This window comes from Montipora foliosa, chromosome 2 (assembly GCF_036669935.1).
Source record: "Montipora foliosa isolate CH-2021 chromosome 2, ASM3666993v2, whole genome shotgun sequence".
Classification (NCBI taxonomy): domain Eukaryota; kingdom Metazoa; phylum Cnidaria; class Anthozoa; order Scleractinia; family Acroporidae; genus Montipora; species Montipora foliosa.
Genome location: NC_090870.1, coordinates 26656504 through 26671503, shown reverse-complemented (window position 1 = coordinate 26671503; position 15000 = coordinate 26656504). Strand labels below are relative to the sequence as shown.

Here is a 15000-nt window from a genome sequence, read left to right as displayed (position 1 = left end):
AAAGGAAAAACGGATGTAGAAGTCCGAACATTTCTCTGATTAAAGTTGAAGGATATAAGTAGATGAGCACGCCACTGGTTTTTAATTTTCCTACATTAATTAACGAAGGAAAGGATGGAACCTCTGCATTATCTTCACTGTTCACAGTTAGCGCAGATCTCAGTTGTCAGTTATTTGACACCACGCTCCTCGCACAAACACTGCATTCTGCATGCTGTTTATCCCATTTTAAAACAAGGTCTGATTGGATAGTTCCTTGGCCACGGGCAAAGTAACAAATGAAAAGAAAACCAGGCACTCGGGTTAACTCAGACAGGAATCACGGCAGTTCTTGTAGCTCAATGAGTAGACATCCGTAAATCGTAGGCTAAGAATCCTATTTCCTTTTCAGTTGTCCCTTTGCTTGTAGTTATGTAACTAGAAACTCATCTGGGCACATTATCATTGTGTTGTAAAACACACAAAAACAGCTTCTTATACGCGGTACAAAGGCTGTGACAAGACCGTGACACTTACCACCAATGGTGTATAGTGCTTGGGAGATGGGGGTTGGAAAGCTTTAGTAAAAGAATATTTGCTGGAAACGGTGCTTGCATCAGTTGGATGTTTCATGTCTGCAGCCAAATCACGTCTTAAGCTCGACACATTAAAACTGAAAAAAAGAGATCTTTGATTAAGCGTTAATTTTTATGCTTTTTCATTATTCCACAGACCATTACCGCTCAGATTCTGATCACTAAACTTTGGCTATTACACATAACTTACCTACGACAGGGTGTGTGGAAAACCAGGACCCGAAAAACGACGATTCACCTCCATTGTTTTCGTGTTGTGTACAATGGCGGCTTGGCCGGTGAGTCTTTTCAGGTGAATTAACCGAGGTAATTGAGAGCAGGATATAAAAGGGAATGAATTACGTTGACAACAGGATATAAACGGGAATGAATTGCGTTGCGCTATTTACTGTTGACTATGAGTAACCATTAATTATAAGGTGCGTTCCGGGCACAAAATTTGGGTTCTGGACGTTTCCGTCCTAGTAAACACCCTAATAGACCGTTTTCGAATTCTCACGGCTGGACTGGCTCTAGCATGGAATGGAGGCTAATGCGGGCAAATCTTTTCAAATGCAAATTAATTTGCCCGCATTAGCCTCCATTTCATGCTAGATCCAGTCCAACTGTTAGAATATGAAACTGGCCTATTCGAACGTGAGCATAATGCCTTATTTGCATATCGAGACATACGGAAATCCTGAGAAACTAGGCGTTTAGAATCCTACATGAAACCCGTAAGTAAATTAGTAAGTAACATGTTTTAAACCTCTCATAATATTTAATGGAGGAGCTGAATATAAAAATGGCTGTTGCAATGGCATTTAAATACTTAAGCAATCTGGGCAGGTAATCAGCATCAGTTTGCATTTCAGACTATCAAACGAAACAAATCTGAAACGAGCTTACCATTTACTTGCTTCTAGAGCAAGCTGTGTCTTGAGACGACTTAGGTTTGCTGGGCCACTAAACACCCCTCTACGGTTCAGCTCTTTAAATTTAAAAATGAATAATAATCATAGATGATTGAATCGTAAAACACATCTCCCTTTACCAACATTTTAAACAACTTGTAAATTTGATGAGTGGATGAGAAGATGGAAACAGGAGAGAAATAGTTTCTTTCAACAATTACTCGGGGATATGGGGGCCAGATAGGAAATAACATTAAAGGGAACCTCCACTAAAACAGAAGCATTTCTTCAAAATAGTTAACATAATGCTCACAATCAAAATTGTTCGAAAGTTTTCCAATGGGAGCGTTTGTATCCGAAATAAATAAATTTTAAAAACGGTTGTTTTGGTTTTCAAATTTCCCGGGCGCCGCCATCTTGAATAATTGTGACGTGTCATAGTTGCCCTATTGTTTTAAAACACAAGCTCTTTGTGCAAATACAAAAGAGCAACCATAACACGTCACAATTATTCAAGATGTCGGCGCCCAGGAAATTTGAAAACCAAAACAAGCGTTTTTGAAATTCATTTATTTCGGATACAAACGCTCCCATTAGAAAACGTTTGAACAATTTTGATTGTAAACATTATGTTAAATAGTTTGAAGTTGTATTCTTGTTTTAGTGGAGGTTTCCTTTAAAGGAGACTTGTGGCTCTGTGGAGAGGGTAACAAGACAGTCCAGACCATCACAGTACCGTAAGCGAAGCCGAATCTGCTTTGAGACTCGATCCAGTGTACGATATGTGAAGGAAGAATAACGCAAATGTACTCTGAATAAAAAAGGTCCATGATGGAGCACCCTTAACATTGTCTAAGGAGCCGAAAATGGCCATAAAATTTTATGAGACTGGAAATCAAAATAAACTTAAAATAGTGTAATTTGCACAACTCTCTCATTTTTATAAAAAAAACTCGTGCTTCCTTTTTCTCTTGACAAAACTTGAAGAGTTCTCTTGACAAAACTTGGTTGAAAGGCACGTCAACGTAACAAATGAACAACGGACTTACTGTTAGCTTTGTTCAAGTACTTGGCGAAAAGTCCTTGCGTGATTACCACAATCTCAATTGTTAAACGTCTGCAAAAAAATACCGGTATTTAACTTCATTTATAATGCTATAGACAAACTGACAATGCTGAAATTCCTTACGTTAAAATTTTACCTTAACACCAGCAAAAAGACATACAGTACCTTTGTAATTCTCTGTTTTGTTGACTAGTCTAAAAATCAACAATGAAATAACAAATACAGAGTAAATGGTTTACTCCAGACTTTAAAATCAACTCTGAAAGACCAACAACTGATATTTAAAACGTAAACTGAAACACAATTACAGTGTCAGTACAAATCATGAAAGTTAAAAACAGCAAGTCAATTATTAGCTGTACTTAGAAGTTTCTTAATAACATTTTAACCAAGGGTTTGTCTGATAATTGAGCATTGCATCTGTAAGCTGAATATCACCTTCAAGCTGTAAAGCAGCTTCTATCTGTTTGATGCGTGCTCTTATAAATCAAAGAAACGAAACATAGCTAATTCAAAGTTAGTGTCCCATTCATTATCACTGTTCGGATTTCATTAAAAAAGCTCAAACACTTCCAAAATTTCACACCTTTTTCTTCGTATGGACTTATTATTATGTATGTACTATTATTTGGTTGAAGGTTACACATATTTACAGATGTACTAGAACTGACTTGAAAAATGCCTCATGTATTTTAAGGATGTGCCTTTAAAGTTTTTTCCACATGAATTAACGAAACATGAAACTTGTGATGACTTTATTTTCAGCATTCATAAGCAATAAAACACTGATCTAACACCAATGAAGGATCCAGATTCAGATGTAATGGAAATGTTCTCAACCTTGTTGTACATGCAGTAAAATTTTATAACTAGGCTATGAGGGCCCGAGGGCTTAAAAGGTCCAAGAATGAGGAGGGCTGGGATAGCACCCTGGATTGGGTGCTGAGCACTTCCCCTTTGTCAATTCCCCACAAAGTGTTAAGGATTTGGGTTGGATGTTTGGTCAGTGTTTGACAGATTTCAGTAAAATGGTGGAAGATTACAAACATAGATCTCTCCAGATATTTAGTTTGCACATGAGAATTCCAGTCTGGATGAGCCAGTCAGCAATATTATTGTCTCACACTTTGCGGTTTCCCTGACTCTGTCTTTTTGCTCATTTCTTTCTCTAAGTATTGAATAATATTCTTTTTGTAATTATTTTAGAATTGGCCAGGCAAAGCTAATTAAAAACCTACTAGATGTACATCTGAATTACAAGTGAAGGTTTCAATGGCTCCAGACTGAGGCAATTTGACATATAGTTTAAGTAATAGTACGTATATTTCAAGCACTGTAAATCACCTACCAGGAAAGGATCTGGTGGACCACTACGAACACCTCTCCAGATATTGTTCAGCTCACTCATGAGAACTCCAATCTGGAGGAAAAATGAATAAATTACACATCAACATCGTGTTACTTTTTGATAAACAAGCAATACAATGAAGTGGTGTGGCTTTTACACAGACGTAGTATTTATTTGTCATTATGTCGATGCTATTTACAAGTTAGTAGTTAGAAAACTCAATGATGTTTAATTTCATTACTTTGCAAATTGTAGAGCTGTATGCATGACCTTAAGAAAAGTGACTCTTGAAGTTCTTAGACTTAAGGAGACACCTTGTGACATGTGATGTGTATGCAAAGTGCCATGAATCTCATTACGCACTTGTATTGGACATGACTTGTATTTAATAAAGGGACCTCTGCTCAAACAGAAACAGTGATAGGGTAGTACATTATATCAGGGTTGTATATAAGAGCCGGCAGCCGGCGAAGTTCGCCGGCTTCTCTGTCAGGTTTCGCCGGCTACTTTCATTATTTGAAGAGTCAAGACATGTAGAGATGATGTTACCGGAAGGAAAAATCACTCAAGGACGTTTTAGTCCGCGCAAAACTTCCTTTAATCATGCTGCAATCATAAAAAAACTTGTAAACAAAGAAACACTTTCAAAAGGTTTGTTCTCATTCCAGAAGGAAATTTACATATGATGTTCTGCTAGCAACACGCTCAGCCTGCGTTCACGCATCTCTTACCACAACTCAACTGAGGAACAAAACTAGCCCCTGATCATTCACTAACCGCTCCTTTGTTTTCACTTCGAACCTTTCAGTTGATCATTTATAGCGAACGTAGAAGCTGAGGACTCGTAGACTTTATTTAAACACTTGAACGTAACGCTCCTCGGAGTTAAATCCTACTTGCCCGCGTAAGTGCTCGTCCTCTCGAGGGTATCTGTACGCTTTATCATGACAACGGATCTTTATCCAACGTCACTCTTGATCAACTCTCACTGCTTTACGGAACTCCTAAACTCATCGGAAAAAAAACTACATCACTCTTAAACCGCTCGAGTGATTTTCAATTTTCGAATTACTACAACCAAGTTCCGCAAGCATATTTTCCCGCTAATTACACAATGGAACGGATGTGTGTCATCTTCACACCTAAACAGGATCGAAACATCCTTTACGCCATTGGCCAATTAGTATCCTCCAATCAGCTGCTTAATTTAACAACCAATCAGAAGCCTTTGCTGGTCTAGTCCTTCAAAGTATGAGCCATGTTTACAAGTTGTCAAGTGGCAATATTTGCCAGGCTCGTTAGCTCCAGCAAAACCACCAAAAAGATACAAAAAATATCACTCAACTTTTTGTGTATAGGGTTGTATTATTGAAATGTCTTTCTTTGAGTAACATGGTTTTCATAGTATAATTGCAGCTTGATTCATCCCTCTAATGTTTGAGTTTCATGGCCCAAAATGCCAGGAAATGCATTTTCCGGCATTCAGTTTTCAAAAATTTTCCTGGGGGAGCATGACCCCGGACTCCCCTAGAAGCGATGGGCTAAAGCCCATCGTGTGGGTCCTCCGGACCCACAACCGTCTACTTTGCAAAAAACTCCGGCTACTTAAAACCTTAAAGAAAACCCTGATTATATTAGCCAAGGGAAAAACCGGTGTCTTAGTCAAGGGTACATGTATAAAAATCTCCAGGTGAATGTACTCAAATTTGATATCACAAAGTTGCAAGGAAGAGATGAAGGGGGGGGGGGGGGGGGTAATAATGAGAAGAGCCAGGGTGGGGAGAGGAGAGCTCTCCAACCCACCACCTCTCTTTGGAGAGCTTGCTTGCAGGCTAAATTTAAGTTGCCGCTAACAACATTGAACTTTCATAGAAGGAAGAACTGTAAACGAGAAATAAAAAAATAGGCAGACGACCTACTCACCTTTGCAGCCATTTTTGGGATGTCACGCAATGCCCCCCCAAGAACCATTGCATGGCATCCCAAAAACAGCTGCAAAGGAGACTAGAGAGACGAGGGACTACATATGACCTGTAATGTTAATTGCCTTACAATTCAGTAAAAACAATTTAGAATATAGTTTCAAACGGTGATACATATTATTAATAGGCATGGGAATTTGTTGTACTCACCAGTTGCTCCTGGTCAACAACAGAGAGACCAGCTATCCCTTCTCTTGGTGACAGTCTGGGACGCACAAGCTTAACAAATGCATTGAATGAAGATGGGGGGCATTTCACTGCATCCTACATGTACAAAATCCAATGCAGCAAATAAAAAATGAAAAAATACAAATGCAAATCAATTGACTTAACACAAAGACAGAGATACTGCTTAATTAAAGAGGAAGTATCAGGGGAATTATCACTTTTATTTTGACCATAAATTGACTATTAAATCAATTTTCAGCAACTTTTTCATTTTTAAATTTTAAATGAAAAATGAGCAACACTAAAGATGCAAGGGGAGAACTTGAACAGTGACGTCAGGCCGACATTTTCAAGTTGGCATTCATTTGAATCTTGGCCAATCGTAATCAAAAACACTTAAGAATGGTTTCTGTGAGCTAAAGTAGGTACACAGGTCCCCTTAATTGTTGAATGTGACGTCCTAGAGAAATTTTGCAGAATTTTAGTTCTTGTGGAGCAAATCTGCAATACGTCTACACACTGATTTTTACAAAGGTTAGCTTCCAGTTATTGAAGCAAACATGTACTACTGTACAGTATTTATCAGTTAAGGTTCAAACATTGATTTTAAAACACTTGACTTTCAGTGTTCTGCAAAATAACATATATCTATACCATTTTATTTATTGTGGGATATCCCTTTTTCTTTGAAACTGCAATTTCAATTTAACAGTACTTTAAAGTGTAAATAACTTATTATTTGGGTTGTATAAATTTATTGAAAGTCTAATTGACAAAAAAAATGAAATAAAACTGAATTGAATTGTTTTCCTTCAACAAGTGTATCCTATAGTAAATGAAAACAAAAACCGGAGGCCATTAATTGAATTCATTTCATTTTTTAATAATATAAATATGTGTAATAAATATGATCACAAAAATTTAATAAACAAAATAATTACAAGTCCAATTATTAATACAGCTCTACATATTAAGGACATTTATTGCCAACGAGTCAGGCCTTCTGAAGACAGAAGGCCTGGCGAGGCGGCATATTATTATAGAGCCGCGAGAAGATTTTAAGGCGGACAAAATCTCAGAAGCGCTTCAAATTTGTGTGTAATGTAGACCAAAAGCTGTAATGTAGACCAAAGCAATGACATGTTGACCATAGTGAATTAGCCAGTGAGAGTGCCGCACGAGTACACAGCATGATGTTTGCAGCCGCCAGGCGCCAGGTCACGAAAGCCTGGCTCGTTGGCATTTTAGTGACAGCTATAACCAGTGGAATTTTGTAAAGATATCAGATTACATCCCCTTGAACCTAAGAATTTCATGGAGGGTAGCACAAATCTGATTATTTGGAAAGGAATTTTATTTAAGTGTCTAGTCTTCTTAAGATCTGGAGCACTAATTCGGGAAACTGTAAACTAAAATCAACAATCAACACATATCAAATCAAATGTTGGTTTTTGAGGAGAGGGGGAACATAATACGACCTTTAGGGATAAGATGAGGCTTTGCTAATATTCAAGAGCACATTGTATGCAAGCTAAACAACAATTTTATTTCGGATCCATATCAATGTGAATCTACAGTACCTCGATTGGAGTTAAAGGTCTTTCAATGTCAGGGTTTTCATTTCCAACATCTTCAAAAGAAAAGTTAACATAAGGTAAATACTGTGAATTCCTAATTTTTCAAACCCCGGATTAATGCTCAAACCTCCTGATACTTCAAACCAAAGGTTGTTTTCCCTGGCTACATTGTATTAATTTTATAATTCTGATTTTTCTAATCCCAGTATTTCTTTAAACCAAGTTACATTGCCTGGGAGGTTTCAATAGGTGGGATTCCACTGTAATATACCATCAATACAAATTATTATAATTACACAGGTGGTTATTGAAAATTCTCTGCGCTGACTGGTTGCACTGGGGTGATTATCGGCGAAAAGGTTTTTTAAAAATGGCTGCAAGCCTGATATTTTGCCAAGGTGCAGACAAAGAAATTAATTTTACGTAATTATTGGTGTACATGTAATTATTGTAACACTAAAACAATAATTCACCTCAGGCTCGGTGAGTATCTTTTATTTACTGATATTTAGCAATTACATGTATGTGCTGAAGGCGAGGTGAATATTGGTGAGTGTCAAAGTTTTTATCATGACATTCTCCCAGTCTGAGGCAAATAATAATTGTTTCAGTATAATTACATAGGTGATTATTTGAAAAACATGCATTTTATTTAAAACAATTTATTTCTTAGTGTCACCTCCACAAAACAGCTTACTGTATAGGTGATTGATTTGCGTAATAATCACCTCAATTGCCACCAATTAGCGCAGAGAATTTTCAATAGTCACTGTAATCATACTAATCATTGATATTCAACTCGCTTTCAGCAAATAATTATTATTAAATATTACTATTGTATCACATGATTACTTTGACATATTTTTTCTTTTTTGAAAAACATATGCCTCAGGTTCCAGGTAGCCTCAAATTGCATAACTCCCGGTTCCAAAGTCCCTAAAAACTGATGCGGTCAGGTCACATGCAGTTCAAACTCCCCATACAACAACTTATCCTGGTAGGTTTGGTTTTTCAAGAACTTAATTATCAGAGTAAAAAGATCCAACTTGCACATAATCACTTTTTATCATAATTATTAGCAGTTAACACTTTATTAGCACATATAAATAATTTGATTAAGTAACTTAGCTATGTTACTGTGCCTTTTATCAAACATTTATGAAACATCTGGGCAAAGTTACCATTATATTCAATTAATATAAATTGTGAACTTTGTCCAATTGTTTCACTTTCAACCTTTCAACCATCCATTTCACTTTTTACAGTCATATTACTTGCACTAGCTGACTGAAATAGATTGAATCAGCCAGTTACAGTCCAAGATGGGATTCACACCTATTCCAGTGATTGACCTCAACGAGAAATGAAATGTTTAATTGAAATTTTAATTTAAGGGAGTACATGCTAATTAAAAGGTGCCACAAAAATGTTGGTAAGCTAGGGTGTGTCGTAAGAAATGGTGGTTGTAACCTCCTGTGCATGCTCAACAAGCATGCTCATATGGATCTTTCAGTCGCATGGCAGCAAACATTTACGTGTAGAATCCTCACAAGCCACTTCATGCCACATGTTTGTCCTTCACACAGGCTTACTTCCTGACCCTTCCTCCCTTGATTTCAGTTGCTTGTCAGCATGACAGTGCCTGGCTACTTCGCATGGGGAGTCTCCATCAAAGTTCTTCTTTAATTAATATACTTCATCTGACAGACTAATTAGCCATAATTAATTATGGCCTGCCCCCAGCAGATTGCCCCAAAACGTCCCTGCAGCCAACCTAGGCTTCTTCTTAGCAGCCAGTTGCAAAGATAAGCCAACTATTATTAGGCAAGGCAAACTCCATAGGATACAAATAAATTAACCAGGAACAAGCACAAGCTCGTCCCCAATTTCGGATTAAAGCACCCATTTTAAAAAGGTTAGCTTTCGATTATTGTTGTGATGGCCGATTACTTTGCTAACCTTTTTAAAATGGGTGCTTAAACTTAAATACTGTTGAACAATGCTGTTTAAAATGGGTGTTGAGGCTTAAGTAAGCACTATTTGAGATGCTGCTTACACATAGATCAACAGTACTCATTCGAAATAGTATTTTTAGGGTAGTCTATCAATAGGTAGTCCATGGACTGGGGTCAGCAAAATGTACCAACCTTGCTACACGTACTTACTGAATAACAAAATAATATCAACATCCTTTAAAACTGTAGACTGTACACTAGAACACGTGCCTCGCTCGTTTATCACCTACCAGCATCATCCTCCGATTCAAAGAGACTTAAAGGGCCCACAAGTTTTGTAAACTTGGTATGAAATTCTCTCTGTTCAGGAAAAGAAATGGCGGTTTAGGTGAGGTGTACTTCCGGTTACTTTGCTCCATAAAACAAGCGCGTAGGTGATAAAAATGGACAGCATAATTAGGAATATGAATTTTCAACTCACGGAAGAAAACGGCGGTCTTTCAAGCTGATACAGCCTTTCTGTTTTTGCCATTTCAATGCTGTTTATGACGGTTTTAAAATCATCGTGACTTTACCAAGATGGCGCGCCATACTCACTATGGCAACAAGAAGCAAAAGAGATTAATGCCACTGGGGACATTACTGGGGACAGAGTAAATAGGGCACGACATCGACACTAAGTGGGGAGGAGTGGAAAATATGAGACTCTTCCCCTTTATTGTCGGCTGGCTTTCAGCTGTTCTGACTTCAGACTTTTCTTTGTACTGAAAATTTGCTGAACTCGCGATAAAATCGTTGCTGTTGTTCAATGGCTAAAATAGCTGTTTCGTCCCTTTGAAATAATTCGAGCAAAAACAACGCAGGCTCGTTCTGGTGGAATGACATCACTTTCCGAAATGTTCAAGATGGCGAACAAATTGCACGATCCTTTCTGTTGTTTAGCTTGAAATTACTTCGTCATGGCTTCGTTTCAAAAGACATTTAGAAAAAGTGGAAGTCGTAAGTGCAATCCTTGTTTTTCATTTTTCCCCCTTTATTTGTTGTGATGAACAGATTCCCGTTCTTTTCTTGATATCGAAGGAAAAGATCTTACATCATCATGATCAATCCCGTACTTTTGCAATTTGTCATTCATAATTCCCCATTGAAAATAGTTCAGTTAGTTGTGGACAGGCCTAAGGAACAGGAGGGTAATTCTCCTAATCTCAATTGCTTCTAGGACAAAGCCTTGCTGATTTTCCGTATGCAAGGCCTCCGTTTTCTATCTTCTTAATATTTTAGATCATGCTGAATTTCAGTCGCTGCAAGGTGTAGAAGTTAAAATTGGAGAGAAGTTCAAGCCGCCAAGAAAGGTAAATACGATTTTCGATGCATTCAGAGTCTGGGATAAACTAAAATTATGCTATTATATGTAATCATGCGAGTAGTTTATTCACCAAGACCAACGGGTCCAATTTTCATTGGCACTCTCGGGTTGATATAAACAACGTCAGGAGCGTATAATTGAAGGAAAAAAAATAAATTCAATTTGTCATGTCATTCAATTCGTTGTTGTATCGTAGCTGTTTATCATATTATTTTGACTTCCCATGGTGATGGTCAGGCAATCAAAAGCTTCAGTAGAACTACAAAATTCCGGGCTGCACAGGGTTACCACGTGAAAATTAGTTGGAATCTTTGAAGAACAAGACGCCTGGAGGCGTTAACATGGAATGTGTTGGTCGTCACTCTGGTTATACGTGAAAAATAACAAATTTAATGTTGACTCAGTTCATGCCTTCTAAGGAGACCTTTTTTTTGGCCATTCACGCAATCTTTTTATGTGACGAGCCAAAAGAGGCAAAGTCAGTCCATTAACAGCACTATTTGTGACTGTGTGGGGCCTTGGCTCTTTATGGTTAAAGATTATTCTAGGAAGATGGAGTAAGTAGGATCAGTGGCATTAGCTGCTTTTTGGAATTGTCCTCGTACAAAACTAAGGTAAAGACATCATAACACCAAACTGGGTGTGACCATTATGTCATGCATGTGCACAACCATTTCAGCTGGTTCATTGGCATCCACGGGCAGGTGTTTGGCCTTGTTAAGCCTCATGATCATTGCACGCCAACTTTTTTAGGCACTACTTTAAGTGGCAGCTTAACACAACAAATGTGGTAAGCTGGGTGGGAACAGCACAGCAGGTGTGTGGGAACACAGTGAATGTATGGAAAATTTGCCTACTTTATAGTCTGACAGTTAGCAACTATTCACCGAAGTGGAGGTGGCCAGTGGTGGATTTTTAAATACCCACCACTAGCCACTGACACTGAGGTGAATAGTTGCTTTAGTATATACTAAAACAGTGAGATAATATAGCACAAAAAGAGGATTTTAACTCATTTATTCCTGCAAATATTACAACATTTGTCTGTGAAAATTCTGCGCGAATTGCTCAGAGGTCAACGCACGAGTTCAACGCTATCCACTGTTTTAGTATATACTAATTGTGGATAGCGAGAATACCTCTCAAAAAGCACTTCTATTCAGATTATTTTTGTGAATATGACGATCAGAATTGAGCTATAATGATCGTAAAAAGTTGTTTCATTTCATATAAACCCTTGTAATCAAAATTATGCAAATTCCCAAGAAATTATTTGAAGGGACATGAGGACATCTCTGTGTCCAATTTTAAGAGGTTGGGTCTTGGACAATGATCTAATTTTCCTTTGGGTGAATGATATAAATAAAATGACTAAAAATATCTTAAAACTTTTGAAATCTGCTTCTTTGTAACAGAGTTTCGCAGAGTTTTGGCCAAAATCTCATACATTCACTGTACGTGTGAGGGCCCCCAAACCACATGGCATCAGAAACAGTGAAATGGTCTATATCAAGGTCACAGACCTCTTTACTCCAAACTTTCCATTTTAGCCACATTCCACATGCTTTATAATCTTGATAGACGTTCTTCACATAAATGCATCGTCCTCATGGCATCTTGGCTTGTCTAGTGATTCTAGTCTCCAAAGTTCTTTCATAAACAATGATTAATCCTATATTTATGTCTTCTAAAGCGATGAATGGTCAAGATTCAGTTAAATATGAGTATTCCAATTGAAAAAAAGGAATTACAATGCATATGGCGTTGACGAAAGGCAATCCGGTGTTGTACAATGTACACTGTACATCTCTGTCTCCCATCCAGATACTTAAAACCCTGCCTGAAAGGGCTTAACTTCAGTGAGAAGCACAAGCACTAAGCTAATTGCAATTTCAGACTATGAAGGAAAAAATAGGGAAGTCGACCGATTTTAAGACATGGTATGCCTTTGGCATCCCATGTAACAAAGCTTAATAATTATGTTAACCTGCACTAGCTTGAGCCTGCAATCCAATCAAAACCCAGTACCTGGCCAGCAGTCAACTTAAAAAAAAAAAACAACTGACCTCGATGAGCTCTAAACTTGAGCCAGCGATATGGTTGCATGATGCTGGTCACATTGGCATTCATGGAGGGATGGATGGTCCTATGGTGACTAAAACCAAAAAAATTTTCTCACACAGATGGGTTACCGTAATTATTTTCTTGCTAATGGTGTGCACTTGGAGCTCCACCATAACAATAGTCACCATTAAAGTAAAGTAAAAGTAAAAGAACCATATTTAACGTCGATAACTCATAACAGTACAGTTCAACTGACAAACCTGAGGTTGACAGTGCACTCATTTTACTCCCCCCTCTCCATCAGTGCTCCGTTTTATGGGTATCTATTAAGCTACTTAAGCTACACAGAACGGAAAGAAGTCGAAACAAGGATGTGAGATCCGGGAATCGAACTCAGGATCTCTTGCACCAAGGCCACGCAGTAACTGACTGTGCCATCCTTGCTCCTTTGTGACCATTGTATTTCAATGATGTTTAAATGAGGTGGCCTTAAGTCTGCAGTATACTCAAAGTTTTTGTTGTTGTTTTTTATGAGGGAGAGGGGAACGTTCAATGTCCAGTGTTCTGGAAGACCAAAAAGTATTCCCAGGATGACAGTATTTGCATTTGTAGTCATTGTCATTAAGGGGGTAGATCCTGAACTACAAAACCATTGCCATGTGCGACTTCAAATGGTCATTTCTCACATCCCTTTAACTCCACAACAAAAATTATTATTGTCCTTTTTGACCAAGTGTGTACTACTCTGGCTGGAATCACAACTATATTAAGTTTTGTTGAGTCATGCGACCAAAACAGAAATAGCCTTAAAATACATGTAGTCTTTTGTACTCTGAGACTATGACAAAAGACAGTGCAAAAGCACTAATGTGAAATCTGTAGAATGAAAATTCATTATTTAGTGAAGTTATGATGTCATAAAGTCACATTTTGATAAATTTTCTTAAACATACATGTAATTATTGTCCTTTTTTGTGCAAATGACATTCCTATGCTATAGATTAAAAACAGTGATAATATGTTCCATTCGAAGTGATGTCTGGTCTTGATTTAAAACGTTACTTCAAAGATCCCTTCTTATAAGCATTTCGCATGACCTCAAAATTGCTGTTGACTTAATACAGTCTTAGTAGCATTCATTGTCTTTTGTAGTTATGGTTGACCCCCCTTAATAGGATTCAGTTGAATATTGACTATTGTTTAGATAACAAAAATACAATGTCATTCTGTAATTTTTTTAACAATATCATAATGGTCCATCTTAGGATAAGACTCAGTGTTAGAACTGTCACTACGCCTGCATTTGAGATTTAACCCATCGACTCCTGGAAGTAAGACTCAATAGATTTTACTCTGTACGTCTAACGCCAGATGATTTTACTTGTCAGTGGAGGGGCGGTTCAGTAGTCAGTGGGTTATTCTAAAAATGCCCTATTCATGTTATAGTCAATTTTTTGTCCTTAGTATAGAATAAATAATAGGAAATTGATTATCTGGTCTGATTTTTAGGTGACGTTGCCTGTTGGATGGCAGCAAAAAGATCCTACTACTGCTCTCAGCTTAGTTGTGAGTAAGAAAAATTCTAATAATATCTGCATGCTATGCTTTAGTTCTACTGAGGTACTGCTTCACTAAGGGTGTGTTTGATTGTCCATATTCCGGAATAGGAATACATGGAATAGAAGTTAGAAATCCTTCGTTTTTACGGAGATTCACATGAAAATTGTCAAACACTTGCTAAAATGCTATTTTAAACATATCTTTATCATCCTTGTTGCCTCAAAAGTTACGCCAGACCAACCATTTTAAATCATCACTTCATGTATTCTCATTCCGGAATAGGGTCAATCGAACGTACCCTAAGTATCATTAACCCTTTCCAAGAGTAGCACTTGAAGATTATAATCTGTCAAAATGTGATTTTTCTTGTCAATGGGGTCTCATTTCAGGGGTAATAGGAATAACTCAACTTTACTGCTATCATGATAGGTTGATTTCCAAGTTCA

At 37.6% G+C, this 15000-nt stretch overlaps 2 protein-coding genes across 2 annotated transcripts in view; one reads left to right on the top strand and one right to left on the bottom strand.

The window, feature by feature from the left end:
- LOC137992755 (coiled-coil domain-containing protein 87-like) overlaps positions 1–10186 on the bottom strand; it is a 44857-nt gene extending 34671 nt beyond the window's left edge. The window contains exons 1-9 of the mRNA XM_068838261.1: positions 10046–10186; positions 9855–9924; positions 7613–7662; positions 6015–6128; positions 3883–3954; positions 2700–2728; positions 2518–2585; positions 1464–1545; positions 517–652 (exon numbers count right to left, since the gene is read on the bottom strand). Coding sequence (XP_068694362.1) covers positions 517–652; positions 1464–1545; positions 2518–2585; positions 2700–2728; positions 3883–3954; positions 6015–6128; positions 7613–7662; positions 9855–9924; positions 10046–10096 — 672 coding nt within the window. The 5' untranslated portion in view covers positions 10097–10186. The remainder of the gene's footprint in view (positions 1–516; positions 653–1463; positions 1546–2517; positions 2586–2699; positions 2729–3882; positions 3955–6014; positions 6129–7612; positions 7663–9854; positions 9925–10045) is intronic.
- Positions 10187–10281: 95 nt separating this feature from the next.
- LOC137992756 (ubiquitin-associated protein 1-like) overlaps positions 10282–15000 on the top strand; it is a 12357-nt gene continuing 7638 nt past the window's right edge. The window contains exons 1-3 of the mRNA XM_068838262.1: positions 10282–10563; positions 10846–10916; positions 14504–14560. Coding sequence (XP_068694363.1) covers positions 10524–10563; positions 10846–10916; positions 14504–14560 — 168 coding nt within the window. The 5' untranslated portion in view covers positions 10282–10523. The remainder of the gene's footprint in view (positions 10564–10845; positions 10917–14503; positions 14561–15000) is intronic.